Below are 18,010 nucleotides of genomic sequence, written 5' to 3'. Positions count from 1 at the left end.
ATATCATATACAATAAGAAGTTGATTTTTCAGGGATGGAACACAGATTGTTAGAAGCCTTAGGGGAGACATAGTTCAAGCTCCTTATCTGACAGAGAAGCAATCTAAGAATCAGAGAGGCTGTCTCATCCATAGTGTCGAGATAATTAAGAGCAGAGCCTAGGTCTTCTTTTTCAAAGGCTGATTTTTTTTTTTTTTTTTGTATTTTTCTGTTATCCTGCAACCCACCTAGGGAATCAATATATAAACTTACCTCCATAGGGAGAAATGGACTAGGAGAATTTGAACACTGCTTAACAAGTCTTGGCAGGCGAACAGTTCTAGGGAGCTTCATGGAAGATTCTGTTAGACCTTGTAGAACTAGAATAAGTGTAGAGGTGAATTTATGAGTTTTCAGGTTCTGGAAGAATTGTCATAACAAAATTTTGAGATGGTAAAATGTATATCTTCTTTTTTAAAAAAATCAACCTCTTAATATTTGTGCCATGATTAAGTTTTTGAACTAAAAAAAAAAGGGAGATATGAATGCTTTTGATGGATAAATGTGGAGAAGAGCTGGTTTGGATGGAATGTTTAAGCACAATATTTAAAGTTTTAAAAAGCTTTTTGTTACAGAGAATGTCAAAAATAGAAAGAATCATAAAGTGAACTTCCATGTACCGTTTTTCAGCTTTAACTGTTATCAATATTTTGCCCATCTTGTTTCATTCAATATCTTCCAGTTTTTAAAGTATTTTAAAGTAAATCCCAGATAATGTATCATTTTACTTATAAATACTTAAGTTTCTAATAGACAATGATTTTTATTTTTAATACAACCCAGTACCATTATTAATTTAACAAATATAACAATAATTCCTTAATATATACTGTATAACCCATGTGCAAATTCCCCAGAATATCATATAGGTTGTTTTGTTTAAATGAAGGTCCCAAACAGATCCAATACCATATTTGTATTTTCAACTTGTCTTTAACCTATAATAGTCCTATTAACTATTTTTATATTTACTCACTTTTGTATATCATTTATTTGTTGAATAAACCACATAAATTTAAATCTTTTCGTTCAACAAATACATTTAAATTGAGGAAAACCAGACCCTCCTGCCATTTGTGGCTACCATTTATTGAGCACTTACTCCTTTTCAGGATTGAGCTAAGACTTTACATATATCTTTCTTTTCAATCCTATTTAAAAACAAACAAACGTTTTACAGCTCATTAAGCTCATCACTACAGTGGTTAAGAAATTTGACATAGATACACAGATAAGTAGCAAAGATAGAATGGGAGCCCTTGTCTCTTCCGCTCCAGAATCCATGCTCATTATTACTGTATATACTGCCTTCCAAAGAAGTCATTGTCATGCTGTGTTCATGGTTTTGCAAACTAGTTACAAAACCTCTATGACAGTTTTTTTTTTTCCTGACACATATGAAACTTTACTACAAATAAATACATATAATAGCAGAAGAGTTCACAAACTCCAGGGATTCATGAGTGCAGTCCTTGGCCTGGACTCGGGTTAAGAATCTCTTTTCCTTTTAATAATAAGATGTTGTTAATAAATAATCCTAAAGTCTAGAATGTCTTTAGTTGAGGTGTGTGACGTACATTCAGCTTAAACTGAGCTATGTGTGTCAAAATATAAAAATTATATATTTATGTAATATAAATAAATAGCGGTATGGCCTTAGACAAAACACTTAATGTCAGTAAACTGAGTTTTCTCATCTGTGAGATAAAGTTGGATGGTAAGGTTCCTTTGTGTTCTAATGTTCTGGATTTTAAATTAATTGAAGTCAGAGTACTTACAGATCTTTAATACTTGAGTCTTTGAGCTTTCATTAACATGAATCTTTTTGAAGACTCTGAACATTTTCCATTTCCTAAATTATTTTTTAGATGTTTATTTTAAATGCTCTTGTTGAATAACTTGAAAATTGGCTGTTTAGGTGCTTGGAGGCCTCATATGTTTTGCCTTATACCTGAGGAATGTGCAGTTCTTACAAATACAAGCCCTGTCCTGCACCATTCTGGTACAACAAATGATTGAGAGAGATTGAGTTATTATAACAGAACATTGTTATGGGATCTGTGTCTCCTCCTTTGAAAATAAATGACTCAGCCAGACGGCAACATTTATATTTTCTCTAAATGACTAGGGATATAGCAATAGGAGACCATTATCCTGTGACAATATTCTGTTTCATTGACATTATCTCACAAATGTAATTGGTCCATTACTAAATAGAGGTTTTGTTACTGATCAATTTCACGTGATTTCTAAAACCATTAAGATAATAAATATGCCATCATAGTAATTTCATTCACAGGATGTTCTTTTTTTCTTCATTTACATTTGTTAAAGGAGAAATATAGATTTAGACTGAACTTAAAAACTACAACTTATACCAGTTTTGACTACTTTTCCATTAAAAGAAACGGAATATTGTGCAGAGTAATCATATTTGCATTGAGCTGCCAAAGTGATGACCTTAAAATTTTCGTGAATTTTTTTGTCTGCTACACTAAACCACATCAAATCATAATTGTTCCTAAGCAATTAGTTTACTACCTAAGTTTAATGATTTTATTTGAAATAAGTTCCAGATCATTTCCAGGACTTTCCTGTAAATCCACTAAAGTAACACATCAGTAGAATCAACCCTAATCATTACCAGCATGTATAATAACAGCATGAGTAACAACCTAAACCTTGAGATGTCTTGTAGCATAAATGTTGCTAAATGCATGGCTTTTCCCCAAATGATCTCTAAAAAGTCATCTGTAATCTTGTTAAATTAGAACTCTTCCAGTATCTTTCTGACTTTTACAGTTAAGGTTACAGTATTGATTTTATTTTATAGTCCATGGCTCTCAGATGCTTAACACTAATAAGCCTCTATAGCCAAGAGGTTCTCCCCAGAGGCATGGCGAATAGCAACTATTTACCTATGCCAATATTTAATAGGCATCTAAAATATACTCCAAATCTTGCATAATTGTTTGGTGCTTTTCCTCCTTTCAAATTAGATTTTCTGACATTACTCAAGATACTTTATCATCGTCTGTCTGTTGAAATGAAATTGCTTAATGGGCAAAAGTATTTTGAAGTGTTTTTAAAAAATAAGTTTTCATTTATTCAGTATTCACTCTTTTAGCATTGTTCTTCATTATTCAAGGCTTTTTTTTTTTTTTTTAATGTCTCAGGAAGGTGTTCGTGAGCTTCAAAGGGGTTTGAGCTTTAACTTGGTATTGGGTGTTGGTGTAGCCTGGAGTCTTTTTTTTAAATAGAGCTGTGATAAACAGAGACTTGTAGAAACATGCTACTTACAGGCTTGGGTTGGAATATACTATATAGAGAGACTTAAATTATCACAAAAGGTTTCAAATTGCTCAAGGATGTAGTAATACGCTTGTGTAGTTAAGATTAAATAACTCAGAGATTAAAGTAAGAATTTTCATATATTTAACATGAAGACTACCATATTTTCTGTTTTCTCCTTTGAAAAAGAACTGATTTCCTTAAAAGAAAAAAAGATTGAGAAATCTAATTGAAGATGATATCTTATCTCTTCTTAATGTAGTTTGCCGATTTTCCGAAGTTATTTTAGAGTGTGATAAATATATATATATGGAGATACTTTCTTAACATGGCAGCTAATTATTTTTTGAATCATCTGGCATCATCATCAAACTACTGTAGTGGGATTAAGTCCATATGTCTTGTCATAACATTCAGAGCTTTTTGTTAACTTGGAGTGTGTAGGAAGGACTTATTCACATTTGCCACAGAATCATAAAATTTTACATCTAGAAGACTCCTTAGAAACAGATATTCAGATATTTCTTTTCAATTGTATTCTCAAAAATATATTGTTTTGCCTTTAGCCAGCTAAATTGCAAACGTTACATTGAAGCGTTTCATTTTACATTTTTGTAGCATCCAATATCTAAGACCAGTGAGGCATTTCCTTCTTAAAGCGTAATGTCTGGCTCAGTATCAAGATCCGGTGTTGTCCACCCATCACTGGGAACTATTTATAATATTCTATGGACCTACAAGCAGTATTTTTTTCTCCAAATATGTATTTTACCATTTTTTATTATAAAAGTAAATATTATTTGTGGGGGATTTGAAAAACAAATTGTCAAATATAAACAAGAAAATAAAAGTCACCTGTAATTCTATCACATGGAGATAACTCATGTTAATATTTGGATATATTATATGCCAGTCTATTTTCTATATATTTTTTCTATGCATATCCTATATATTCTATGTCAAGTAAAATTTTTGCACTAAATTGGGCTTATACAATATATGCTATTTTGTAAATTCTTTTCGGGTTTTTTTTTTTTTGGTCTTTTATTTATAATATAATAGCATGTTACCATGTCATTCAATTTCCAGTTTATAATGCTGCATAGTATGCCACCCTTTGGCTCTACTCTACAGTTTTGAAGGTCTGCTTTACTTGTGGATGTTTAGATAGTTTCCAAGTTTTTATATAGTTAATAAAGATACAGTGAACATCGTTGCATACAAATCTTTGTACTTAAATCTGATCATTTTGTTCCTGTCTAGTTCTATTCATTGTCCCCGGTACCTGGCATATTGTCTGGCACTAAGTCACCAAATACATAGATGCTCAATGAAATTTTATTAAAGGAATAAATACATTCCTACTGTAGAATTCCTGAGTTAAATATTATGTCCATTTCTAAGGCTTTTGATAAATACTGGCACAAAATCTGGAAAGGTCTTATCAATTTATATTCTCACTAGCAGTGCCTGAGTGGTTTGTTTAACTCCACTGTCATATCCATACTATTTAGACACAGCACATGGCTCTATAAGCAATTTTGAAGCATGTCCTCTGAAATATCTTTAAAGAACAGTGAATCTATGGCCTTGTGACTCTACCCATGCACCTCTTTTCTGTCATTTATATTTCATTTAAACCATTGGGCATCACAGTACATCTTTTCTTCCCAGGAGCTGAGAGAGCCCCATTTTATTGTGAAGGAAATGGGGAAATGGAGAGGGTACCTCAGGGAATATGCAAAGCTTTCAAGTAAAGACCCCTACTTGGTCTCTCTCCTTTCTTGTCCTACAGACTCAATCCCTCGAGGCACTTCCCCACATAGGTCCTTTTTTTTTAACATCTTTATTGGAGTATACTTGCTTTACAATGGTGTGTTAGCTTCTGCTTTATAACAAAGTGAATCAGCTATACATATACATATATCCCCATATCTCCTCCCTCTTGCATCTCCCTCCCACCCTCCCTATCCCGCCCTTCTAGGTGGTCACAAAGCACCAAGCTGATCTATCTGTGCTATGCAGCTGCTTCCCACTAGCTATCTATTTTACATTTGTTAGTGTATATATGTCCATGCTACTCTCTCACTTCGTCCCAGCTTACCCTTCCCCCTCCCCGTATCCTCAAGTCCATTCTCTACATCTGAGTCTTTATTCCTGTCCTGCCCCTAGGTTCTTCAGAACCTTTTTTTTTTTTTTTTAAGATTCCATATATATGTGTTAGCATATGGTATTTGTTTTTCTCTTTCTGACTTACTTCACTCTGTATGACAGTCTCTAGGTCCATCCACCTCACTACAAATAACCCAATTTCATTTCTTTTTATGGCTGAGTAATATTCCATTGTATATATGGGCCACATCTTCTTTATCCATTCATCTGTCTGTGGACACTTAGGTTGCTTCCATGTCCTGGCTATTGTAAATACAGCTGCAGTGAACATTGTGGTCCATGACTCTTTTTGAACTATGGTTTTCTCAGGGTATATGCCCAGTAGTGGGATTGCTGGGTTGTATGGTAGTTCTCTTTTTAGATTTTTAAGGAACCTCCATACTGTTCTCCACAGTGGCTGTATCCCCACATAGGTCCTTTATCTACAGGTAAAACTTAGGAAAGTAAGGATCAATATGGTTCCCCACAGGGAAACAATAGAAATAAATCCATCAAAGCTCTGGGCCGGGATCTTCTGTGCTTGGTAATTGCAGTATTTTATATAACATTTATGCAGTTATAAATAGCCTCTCCTCTAAACTTTCCTCTCCTGCACACAATTCACCCCCAGGCAAAAACAGAGGGAGAGAAGCCTGGGTCTCTTTCAGCGCTCAGTTGGCACAGTCATCCTGCCTGCCTTCTCCTTGTCCTCCGGGCTCAGGGCCCAAGCTGTTTCCCTGTCTCAGGACTGACTCCGGATTTATGGCCTGAAGTAAAAGTATCAGATTTCCAGCTCCTGAACTCGTCCCACACACCAGCTTTAGTAGCCTCTCATTTATTATCTCATGTATTATAAAGAGCGTTATTATTTTATACAGATGGGTCATTCCTTTTTCATGTTGTCGTCCAGCTTTCACCCCAACATTTTAATGGAAAGCAGAAATTCGCCAGTTTAGCTAACGTTCACTTGTCAGTCTGTTTTGTGTTGCTTGACAGAGTTTCAATGGAATAACGGGCGTGTTAACCACCTTTGCCTTCTTCCAATGAGTTTGGTCTCTGAAGAGCTTTTCTATATCCAGAGTTTTTGTAAATCTATAAAGCTCTTTAAAATCTAGAGAAGTCTAAAGCCTGTAAAAAATAAAGAAACTTGGAAAACTATGAGGGGTATTAAGTTAGTAAGACTTGTCAATATAATAAAATCTTGTCAAATCCTAGTCCCTGGACTCCCTAAGCTAAATGTTCCCACATATGCACTTTTCTTCTTTGATCTGTATCATGCTCATACCAAAGGACCAAAGTTTCATTGCACCTTGAGTTTTCTTCTGCAAAAAAAGAATCCTGGAACATCTGCTCAGCAGCTTGATAATGTAAAAAATAAGGAAGACATTTTTAACAATGATTATAGCTTTTTAAGCACCTCATAATAAAATATACCTTAACATTAAATACTGGAAAATAAGAGAAGTCGGCAAGTGATGATTTGTATCAAGAGGGTTCTTTTAGACTTGTTTACAAGTATGACATGTAAATAAGAAAGACAACTTAGGAAGATGTAAAAGGATTGGAATTTTAAAAGATTTTGAGGCAATTTGCTTCTTTGTTAACTAGATAGAAATATGTTTTTCTAAATCATAGGAATGGCACAGTTAATATATTTTAAGTTAGTGTTATGCTATGCTGAAAAGAACAGCTTCATAGAAATTCAAGAATTCTTGTGTGCTCTTACATAATCGACTTCAAATAGTTGTAAGCTGTAAGTGTCATATAGGGAAGAAGAATAGGAATTTTTTTTTAAAAGAAAATGATGTGTTTTCTACGTAGGTGATAGAAATTCGATTTGTAACCTTAATCCACTGAAGCATATTGGAAAAGCTAACATATTGCTCTCCTATATGTGAAAAAGGAGCAGGTGCCCCAGACAGGCAGGTGTTGAGGTAGCTGTTGGAGCTTGCCCTAGATCACTAGTTGACTTCAGTGAAGTTCTACTAACAGGTGGCTAACTGATTGGAGTGTCATGTGACATTTATCCCGGGAGCGACTTGGATGACAGGTTGCTACAGACTGAGGAAGGGGTCTTTGCTTTGATGAAGAAATTGCCAAAACTCATGTCTCATTAGTGTTTCCTAAGGTTCTTTGGAAGTGAACAACAGTTTAATTAAGGGCTGACGTAAACACATTTCTGCACACTTTCCCTGCAGCATTTTATCACATTAGAATTGATCAAAATTGTTGCCTTGGGCTGACTTGAACAGATATACATCTGGAGCGCCATTTGTGCAAGCTGCCGGCTAGTCGAGTACATACGCTGTGTTTCACAGCAATGCTCTTCCTTTGTAGATGAAATTACGTTGTTGGGAGATGAGTTGATCTAACTCTTTATTTGCTTAAGCCTTTATCTCTTTGAAGTGTTGCGGTGAAATGAATGACACATCAGGGCTTAGGATGTATGTACGTCAGAGTGCCAAAAAAACTTACAGTATGGCTAGTAAAAATTATGTGATAACTTGCTTTTGCAAAATACTTACTTAAAGGCATGCTTAAGTCTAAATGAACTGACTTATATAGGTAACCTACATGAACTTTTTCTTACATGGTAGTCTTCTATTATGTATTTAACTACGCAATTGGTTTCTAAAGCCATAGCTAATTGTCCAATTATAAATCTAAACATGGGTGTAGACATTGAAGATGAGAACCATGAGTGTGAATCTCCTTTAAAAAGATAGCGTCTCTAATTTTTTGCCATTAAGAAGAATCCTTTCCATAATCCAGTATTATCACACTTGCAATTATTTAAGGAAGTTTTGTATTTAATGCTGAACTGTAAGCATCACCAGGGCAGGGAGCAGGTGGTCTTGTTTAACATCTTGAACTTGATGCCTTTCCTTAGTTTCTCACACTTATTAGAAGCTCAGTGACTGATTTTGTTTTCTCTCTTTGCTTTACATTCAGTTCCTTCTCATCTGGTGGTATCTATTCATGCATCATACATTTTAAGATAGACTGACTGTGGTTATTTCACTCATCCTACGCTACTGGTTATCATTCCCCCAGATAGCTTCTTTCACATGCAAGAGATTCTAAAATAAACTGCCTAGACACGGTGTCTGCTCCACCTCTTCTACCTTCTTTTAATCCTAGATTTTAAAAAATTCTTTTCCTGAGTAGCATGATCTTGTCCTCCACATTTTTTTTGTGCCCTTGATAAAATCATCTTCTGTAGGAGGTAAGCCACTAGTCAACTTTTTTAAGCATACATATAGGCATGCTATGGATATAACAAGTGCAAAATAATAATGAAAAAACCATCAAATAATATAAGACACAATCATAAGATCATTAAGGAAATCTAGACCGCCAAAATTCTTTAGGAGGGATTACTTAAAGAGAAAGTAAATCAAGTTGGTTCAGTGGATAAAATATTGTTCTATAAATGGAATAAGAGGGCAGAAAAACAATTTTCTAGCCCAAGGGACTATCCTGTGCTAGGAAAGGCACAGAGTTAGAAGCACATCCCTTCTGGCCCCCCTTCTCCTCCAGGAGGCCATAAACAAATTAGCTTAAAGTTTAAATAAAATAGAATGATAAGGAAAGATTAAAGTAAAAATGTGGTACCATGCTAGATGTTAGAATGAAGAAGATATCGTCTGAAGGAGATGATTCCAGCTACTGTTTTTATGAGGAACCACGATGAGGAGTGTTTAAGAAAGAGAAGAGACAGGAAATTCTTGATTTAACCATTTAATCAAATGGGCCGAGTTGGGGAATGGAAAAAAATAGAGCTTTTGGAAAGTTTTCCCTTTGGCAATCAATTCATTTATATAGTGCTGCTTTCCAAATCACATTTAAATTTCTTTGCCTGGTTTCAAGCCCTCACTGTCCTCTGCTTCCCTCTCCTCCGCCACCAGCAGCTCCTGCCTCCTTCCCACCAGTAAAAACACCAGCTAATCCTTTTCTTATCATCTGGCTTCTCTCTTCAACTTCTTTATTTCATGTATTACTCAACTTATGCATTAATATGTATGTATTATTATTCAACTTATTGTATATTTATATATTATTCAGCTTTATTATTATTCAACTTATTTTCAACGTAATCTTTTTATGTATGATTCTTCCTGCTTGAAGGACATTAGATTGTGAAAAGCATGACATTTGTTTTTCTCCACAGAAAGGTCATGTAAAAACATCTTTCCTATATATCCATTCCTCAAACATGTTTTTTCTGTAGCATACTAGAGCATTAAAAATAGCAACGATATCATTTTTCAGTCTGGCTTGAGGTCTATTGGACTTCAGACATTCAAAATAAAATTAAAATAAAAACAATGCGAGCTTGATTCATGCTTAAAATGCAATAGCTAGAAACTCTACCCTTATTTCTCCCAGATAATTGACCTTTTATTTTTATTCCCTCTTCAGGCCAGTGAGTTTTTTTTTTTCTTTGTGAGGGGGTAAGGGGTTCATTTTGTGTCACCTTAAGTACTTAGTGCCTTGTACAGGCTGTATAGCAGTATATTTTTATTGATTAATGAGCCCAAGGTTAATATCATTTAGTGGGAAAACAAAGGCAGTTAAGCCTACTTTCTAGTACTTCCATTCTTTATCTGTTTCTTAAAAAAAAACTGTTTCAGTATGGACAGTGGACCTTCCCATTCTTATTTTTACTTACTTTAAGCTAATTCTGTTGTTTAAAAAGAAGGCAGTTTATTGCCCCTTTTACAATTTGAAGAGTGAATTTTATCTTGTTTCTGCAGTGTTGGCCTCTATAATTCCTCTCTGTGTTTTGAACATGAAGGTACCATTATTATTCAGTGTATGCCTAAAGAGAACTAGAAAATAAATGGACCTGTAATAATTACCCAGTAAAGCCAAGTGTATCATTGTGACTAACAAATTGCAAAGGCTTCGTTTCTCAAAAATTACATAATCACCTATATTGTTGAATTTCTCTGTACAAACACCCCTGATTTATATGCCCTTTATGAAAAGAGGCTCATGTGAATTCGCCTGGGTTTAATGAAAATTCTGAAATAGTTGTAGTAGTTGCAATAGTCTTGGTTGATCTTCTCCAGAAATGACATAACTAGAATGACACTCATTCTGCTTCCCAAACTCTGGTCATATTTAATTGTTTTTAAATGATGTATAGTATATGCTTTATTACTTATACTGTGGAGTCTTTAGGAACTCATTTACCCATGTTAATTTAATTCAAAATTTATATTGAAGCACAAGTAAAGCATAAGAGTGTCAATAGAAACTTACCAGTTTCTTTTTCTAAGAGTTAAATTTAAATTAAAAATTTGGAATGGAAACTTATTACATCATCTATAAAGTGAGGGATGTTATAGAGGTTCTTTCCACCTCTAACAATCTATATGTCTGTGATTAACTTGCAGCAGGCCAAAACCTATATTTGTGTATTACCTTTTTTAAAAAAATAAATTTATTTATTTATTTATTTGTTGCTGCACATGGGCTTTCTCTAGTTGTGCTGTGCGGGCTTCTCACTGTGGTGGCTTCTCTTGCTGCTATGGGCTCTAGGTGCACGGGCTTCAGTAGTTGTGGTGCACTGGATTAGTTGCTCCGCCGCATGTGGGATTTTCCGTCACCAGGGCTCGAACCTGTGTGCCCTGCATTGGCAGGTGGATTTCTTAACCACTGCGCCACCATGGAAGACCCTGTGTATTACCTTTTAAAATCAGATAGCTCTTAAGTGGAGTCAAATATTATTTTTGGCATTTTTAAGGTAACTTAGCTGAAATGAACTTCCTTTGTCTATTTTTTAAATGGTTTAAAAAGCTTTTTTTAAATATATATATATAGCAGCATTAGTTGCTGTGGTTTTGTTAGTAAAAGTTTCTTTCCTTTCTTTTTTCTTTTCTTTTTGAGAAAGATATAAGGAAATGGTACACTGACTCATCAAAGTTCTGATAGGTTAGTGACAGCCAGTTAGTCACAAATTGTAGCTTACGGCTACAAGTACACCTGTCATTTTTTTGTAGACTATGATGTCTACTGTAGTTACAGTAGCATATGTATTCTTTACATGCCAGTGTGCTGAAAACATATATTTAATTTTATTGGATGCCTTTACCAGAGCTTAGGTAATTTTTGAAATGGTAAAACAGTGATACCTAGTTTCTTATATTAGTAGCACCATGAAGATTTTTTCTCATGTCAAAAAAAAGTTCTTAATTAAAAATGCAAATTGTATATATATATTTTATGTGTGATAAAGTCTTGGGGTTTTTTTCTTTTAATAAAATTTTCTCCTTTTATGAGAAGAAATATGAAAATATTTCTTAAACTGAAATATTTATAGGTGAAATTATATGATGCCTGGGATTTGCTTCAAAGTAATGCAGGGAGAGGGAGTATAGATGGGGTAAAGATGAAATAATTGAATAGTTGTAGAAGCTGAGTGATGAGTACTGAAGAAGAATCCGTTATTACTCTGTCTACCTGTGTATATATTTAAAGTTTTTGATAATAGAAATCTAAACTTCATGGCTCATGTGATTTTTGGAACATTTTACTACACATTTATAAACCTCTGTAAAAATCAGCATTACTCTAGGTGTTGGAAAAAGGGCACATCTCTCCTTACCAACTGGAGTTCCGTCCTGAATTCCGTATTCCAACTAGCTGTATGGTACAGTCTCATGGTCACCCAAGATGATGACTTCCTAAATTAGTTATTTATTGAATTGGGTTAATTCTGTTGAAATATCTATTATTGCATTAGCTCTATCTCTACTCTTATTTCAAGTCTCTTATCTGTCTTTTGGCAGTATTAAATATTTGTGGTATGAATGAATGAAGGAAGCCCTGAATACTTCTCCTGTCATAGCACTTTTTATAATTCCTTTTTAACTCGTCTGTATACCCTGTCTAGATTTCAAGTTTTATAGAGGCTGAAGCCAAATCTAGGTCACAGTTGTGTCCCCAGTATCTAGCGCAGTGTCTGGCCTACACTAGACCTTCAGTAAATATCTATGGAATGAATGTAGTAATTAATTTATCTTCTTAAGTGGTTTCCAGGATTACAGTCTTTATTTCAGCTAATTCATCCTCCATGGAGTTTCTGGAGGGATTGCTCTACACAGCAAATAGGATCCTATTTTGCCCATCAATAGTGTTTTCTTATCAGGATAAGCATTCAGACATTTATACATGAAATCTGAGACCCCTCATTGTGTGGGTCCTGCCAGCTGTTTGCTCATCTCATCTTTGTACTTCACCACTCCACAGACTATGTGTAGTGCTTACATATTTCATGCCCCCCTCCTTTGGAACATTTCCTCCTTCTGGGAATGTCACCCCCATCCATGTTTTAAACATGGTGTCACTGGGGGCACCATCCTTAACCTGGGGAAGCTGAGGTGATCACTGCCCCTGTGCAATGAGGCTGGAGAAGTAGCAACAAACACCACAGCACCTCTGCTCTCAACACACTTTCTCCTTCTCGACTGTTGACAACCATTTTCCTCTTACCATTTTTCTCTTCGCTGACCGTGAATATCCCTACAGCAGCAATTACTTTTTTATTTTTTGTAACATCCTCCCTTTACCTGGCAAATAGAGGAACCCAATAAATATTTGCAGAATGAACAAATTAAGGAATGTCTTTTTTGCTAAACAAGTAATGAGTTTTCCATAAAAGATGTTAAATCAGTGATAGATTACACTTACCAGCATACTCAAGGGTTGTTTTTCACATTTGCACCAGGTTTTCTCTATGTTTTCAGTCGGTCAAAAGACAAACCCCTGAATTGTATACATTTAAGAATGAAATGCTGAGGTTAAAAAAGACCTTGATGTGAACCAAGGGACCGAGGGAAACGTGATGCTTAGTTGTTCAGAAGTTCAAAATTTATTTAGTGGTCAGAATAATTCCGATGATACTGTTAATGAAGCCTTGGGTTAGCTTCAGTGGAGATTCAAATATAGCTTCAAATATTTCAAAGCTCCAACGTAGCTGGGTCTTTGACACTCAGTATGTATTTTGTAAAAGAGCAAAAAGTACAAAAATCATAAAATGTTGGAAAATGAGATCTCTTACTAGGTTGATTTGAACCTTGTAGCTTAAGAAAGTCATAAAGCTTGGGCTTTCCTCTCTTTCTTTGCAGATATGTCTTCTCCGACTACTATGAAGAAACCTGAAAAGCCATTGTTCAGCTCTACATCTCCACAAGATTCCTCCCCAAGATTGAGCACTTTCCCCCAGCACCACCATCCCGGAATACCTGGAGTTGCACACAGTGGTAAGGAGTTTCAAGCGTAGAAGAGAAACCTCCCTCTTGTTTGCAGAGCCTAAACCCTCAAGGATGGATCAAGACTCTGTCCTTATAGCTAAGGTTACCTATTTTCTCAACCAAAGAGGGAGAGTCGTAATCTGATCCAAAAAATTTTTATTAATATACGAGGAAAGATTTTAAAGCCATACAATTAAATAGCATCTGCATAATATATTTTTAAATTGCCTGTATTGGAAAGATTACAGTCACAAAAAATAAGAAAATGTATAGTTATCTTAACAGTAGCTTCCAGGTTGGTCCTAATTTTATATATTTTACTAAGAGAAAGATGGAGTTTCAAGTATGCTGCTGAGTTTGAGTATTTCCAGCAGCATTGATATATAGACACTATTTCCATAGATACTATTTTCTCTACAGAAATCAATATTTTAACTACTTATTTGGGAGTAAAATTAATCAGAAAAATAAAAGAAGTACTTTTCTTTGACAATTATTTCATATACATGAATCCTTCCTGTGGGCTAGTACACTTGATATTATGTTTAATATCATAACTTAAATAGGAAAAAGAATCCAATATTTCACATTTATACTTTGAGGAACAATTAATGTTAAATCCTCTTTAAAAATTAAAAATGAGCTATAATTCATAAGCAATACTCCATACTTTTTACCTATTGCTCTGAAACCCTAGAGAGGAGTAGTCTGAATTTTAGGTGGAGAAAGTTTATTATACAAAAAAAAAATATGTTTATAGTGATACTCTTATTGCTTTAAATTTATGGTGAGACAACTCTTTATTCTTCAAAAAAACTGAATCTAGTTTTTAAACCTTTATTCAAGGGATATAACATCCGTTTATAATAAAGTTCTTAGCTTTGGTCTATAGATGTATATTGATATGTATCGTCCCTATACTTAAAAATGCATGGCCTTCAGTGCTATCATTAAGACAATTATAAAATTAAGAGAAGAATATACAAGTCAGCTGTGGTATATAAAATTTTTTACATTTATTTATTGTACTGCTAAGATAGATGAAAAAAATCAGTAACCATTTCATACATTTGTAACGTTGAGTATTTGGGCAAAATTAAGTTAGAAGTCAAATCACCCATTTATTATGATATCTGATTAAAGTGTTTATATTTCTAATATTTGGAAAAAATTCAACAGTTCATTTTTACATAATAAACCATGAGAGATCTAGATAAGCCTTCGACCTTTGTCCTTTACCATATATGTGTTCAATATGTAATATATTAGGGCCTGTGGCAGGCACCTTATCATGAGAAACAGTTTCTCTCCTTAAGGAGCTCATGGCACAGTGGGGAGAGAGAGGGACCATATCATCAACCAGGCATCGAATATGAACAGGATTACATTCTTGGAGGAGGATTAGATGCCTGGAAGAGGTGTGTTCTCAACTGAAGTTTGAAGAGTGAGTTCACCACAAGAAGGAACAAGCCAGGGGGACGGTCATTTCAGGCAGAGCGGACAGCGTGTATCAATGCAGTAGAGGTCATTGCAGCAAGGAACTGCCATATGTTGAAGGATCCGCAAATGTTGAAATGTGCCCTGAATAGGAGAGAGTGGCCAGAGATGAGGCCAAAGAAGTGCAGCAAGACTGGGTCTTAAAGCACTTGAGGTCTGTACAAACCTGTGAAGTTGTTGGGATTTTATTATTGAAGCAGTAGGGAGCCATTGAAAGATTCTTAGCAGAGAAGTTCTATGATTTAAATGATATTTTTTTTTAAAAATTATTAATTTGAGACTATACAGGATATATTGGAAGGAGCAAGACTGGAGGAAAGAAGGCAATTAGGAAGACTTTGTAATATCTAGGCAAGGAATACATAAATGTACATGTATGCATGCATGTATGTATGAATTCTTTCATAATGAAGGGAAACATTTTTTGCCTTGTAGTTTGCTTTTCTTTCTTTAAAGGACTAGAATGACTTTTATTGATAAAGTAGCCATTTTTACTTTCACTGGGAATTCTGCATTCTATCTAGTTTGTATCAGGCCAGCCAGAGCTTATTTGAGCATAAGTACTTGGGAGCCCAGAGATTTGAGCTCTGATTTGCTATGTACCAGTTCAGATCAAAAGAGATCTCTTCCAAAACTGCTGATGCCAAATGATCTTAAAGCCCAGAGGACCCATGATGGAGCTATGTATATATCCTCCAAGGGTTTGTGTACAGATATAAGTAAAGACCGTGGTTAAATTGAGCTGAGATGAAGAGCACTTCAACACTAAGTCAAAAGATGTGCAATTTAATTTAGGCGTTGGCATTTTCTTAAATTATACATTCAAGTGTGTATACTTCTTAAATAAAGTAGTATTTCAACAAGGAGTTTTGTTTTAAGAAATATGTAATTGTTCTCTGAAATGCATCCCTTTGATGAAGGGTGCTCAAACTTCAGTGTGTGCAAAGATTACGTGGGGCACTTGTTTAAAATGCACTTTCTGGTGCCTCACCCCTGGAGGTCCTCATCTAGCAGGTCTGTGGTTAGGCCTAGGAATCTGTACTGTAGCAACAATCCAGAGGATTCTGAATTCCCTGGACATTCAGGGAGCAGAGTTGTGACCATAAAACTGAGTTTATGATTCTTCTATGATGTACATTTTAAATTTCTTGTATCTTCTGAAAAAGCTTTCTTTGGGGAAAATAAGAAATATCCCTTAAGGGTAATTTTTTTTGTACGTAATTACAAAGCTGGAGATAAGTCATTCCAGATGATTTTCATTTATAGGTCATGGAAGGACTTTATTTTTCATATTGTTTGCTACATTGTCTCATAAAACACTAAACATTTATCATATAAATTTCCTATGATCTGGATCAAAATAGTAAATAGAAATAGACAGTTAATCTTCACTTCTATATATACTGGTTGATACTCTTAAATTGTACTTATGTAAAGTACAAATTCAACATTATGGAGATAATGATTGTGCAATTGTATTCTTTCCCCATTTTTAAACTTAAGCATTTTATTTTAAAAACTAAATAGTAAATTATGATCATACTAATTTTGAAAAATTACAGTAGAATTAAACATTATGTACATCACATATGTTTTGTACATTGTTTCTCTTTATAAAATATGTGATTTATGGGTAAGTTAATATGCCTATATGAAAGTTTAAATTTGCATTTCTGAGGGTTTTGTTCTCGGTCTTATCTCAATAATGTCTTTTGAGCTACATGTAGTAAAAGTTAGAGTAGGAAGAAAATAGAACTCTTTTGGTTTTAAAAGGAACCTTTACATTAAAAAAAAGAGTTCCCAGGTTTATGTTCAAATATTCCAATGCATTTATACAATGATCAGGTAATTATTCAGGACATTACTAATTATTGGCTTCCCTTCTAAATAATGCAAAATATTTACTTAAAATTGGAGTACACTTCTGTTTTGAATTTTGGTAAAAAATGTGTGGGTCCCCTGCCCTCTACTTAATGCTGTGACTTGGTCTGTACTTAGGAGACAAAGACTTTTTAATCAAAGAATGTGTTCTGATTGGAAATAACTTTGCTTAAAGAAATATTTTATGAATTATTGGCTTCACCTATAAAAGAGAACCTTCTTGTTTTTAAACCATTCATAGATCTAGAAAGCAAGATTGTTCATTCCCTAGACTGGAGGTGATATCTGTGTGGGCTTAGCAGTCCTGGCATGGAGGATAATGGTAAAAGACTAGCTTATTTTAAGAGAGTTTGGTTAAATCAGAGGGAGGAAATGAAGAGCCTTCGGTTGTATAGTTTCCCAGGATTCTGTAGGATTGGGACGGAGCAGTATGGCCAACAGCTAATAAGTCCTCTTTCCTTTCCTGTCTCCTGCAGTCATCTCAACTCGGACTCCACCTCCACCCTCACCGTTGCCATTTCCAACACAAGCTATTCTCCCTCCAGCCCCATCGAGCTACTTCTCTCATCCAACAATCAGATATCCTCCCCACCTGAATCCTCAGGATACTCTGAAGAACTATGTACCTTCGTATGACCCATCAAGTCCGCAAACCAGCCAGGTAAAAATGAGAGAGAACATAGAATTAAAGCACAGGTCTAACGGTAAGCCCTGAAGCTTACTTAGACAGTGTGTCTGGCAGAACAGCAAGCTTTTGAAATCCATCTTCAGGAAGTTTCTTGGTGACTCACTAAGTTTTTATTGAAAGGTGGCTGAATGACAGGTAGGAAGTGTGTTGCCCCAAAGGAAGGGGCACATTTGTGAAGATGTTCTTGGTTTGATGTTTTGGG

At 34.9% G+C, this 18,010-nt stretch overlaps 1 protein-coding gene across 12 annotated transcripts in view; it reads left to right on the top strand.

Moving 5' to 3' along the window:
- The window catches only part of NFIB (nuclear factor I B), a 236,558-nt gene that overhangs the window by 181,003 nt on the left and 37,545 nt on the right, over nucleotides 1–18,010 (top strand). For all 12 annotated transcript variants that reach the window (XM_082467953.1, XM_082467956.1, XM_082467947.1 and 9 more), the window contains 2 exons: nucleotides 13,617–13,751; nucleotides 17,597–17,781. In XM_082467953.1, the coding sequence (XP_082324079.1) occupies nucleotides 13,617–13,751; nucleotides 17,597–17,781 (320 nt within the window). The remainder of the gene's footprint in view (nucleotides 1–13,616; nucleotides 13,752–17,596; nucleotides 17,782–18,010) is intronic.

This window comes from Balaenoptera physalus (genome assembly GCF_965194825.1).
Source record: "Balaenoptera physalus genome assembly, chromosome: 7".
Taxonomy (NCBI): domain Eukaryota; kingdom Metazoa; phylum Chordata; class Mammalia; order Artiodactyla; family Balaenopteridae; genus Balaenoptera; species Balaenoptera physalus.
Note: the sequence above shows the minus strand (reverse complement) of the source record. Positions and strands in the feature narration are given on the sequence as shown.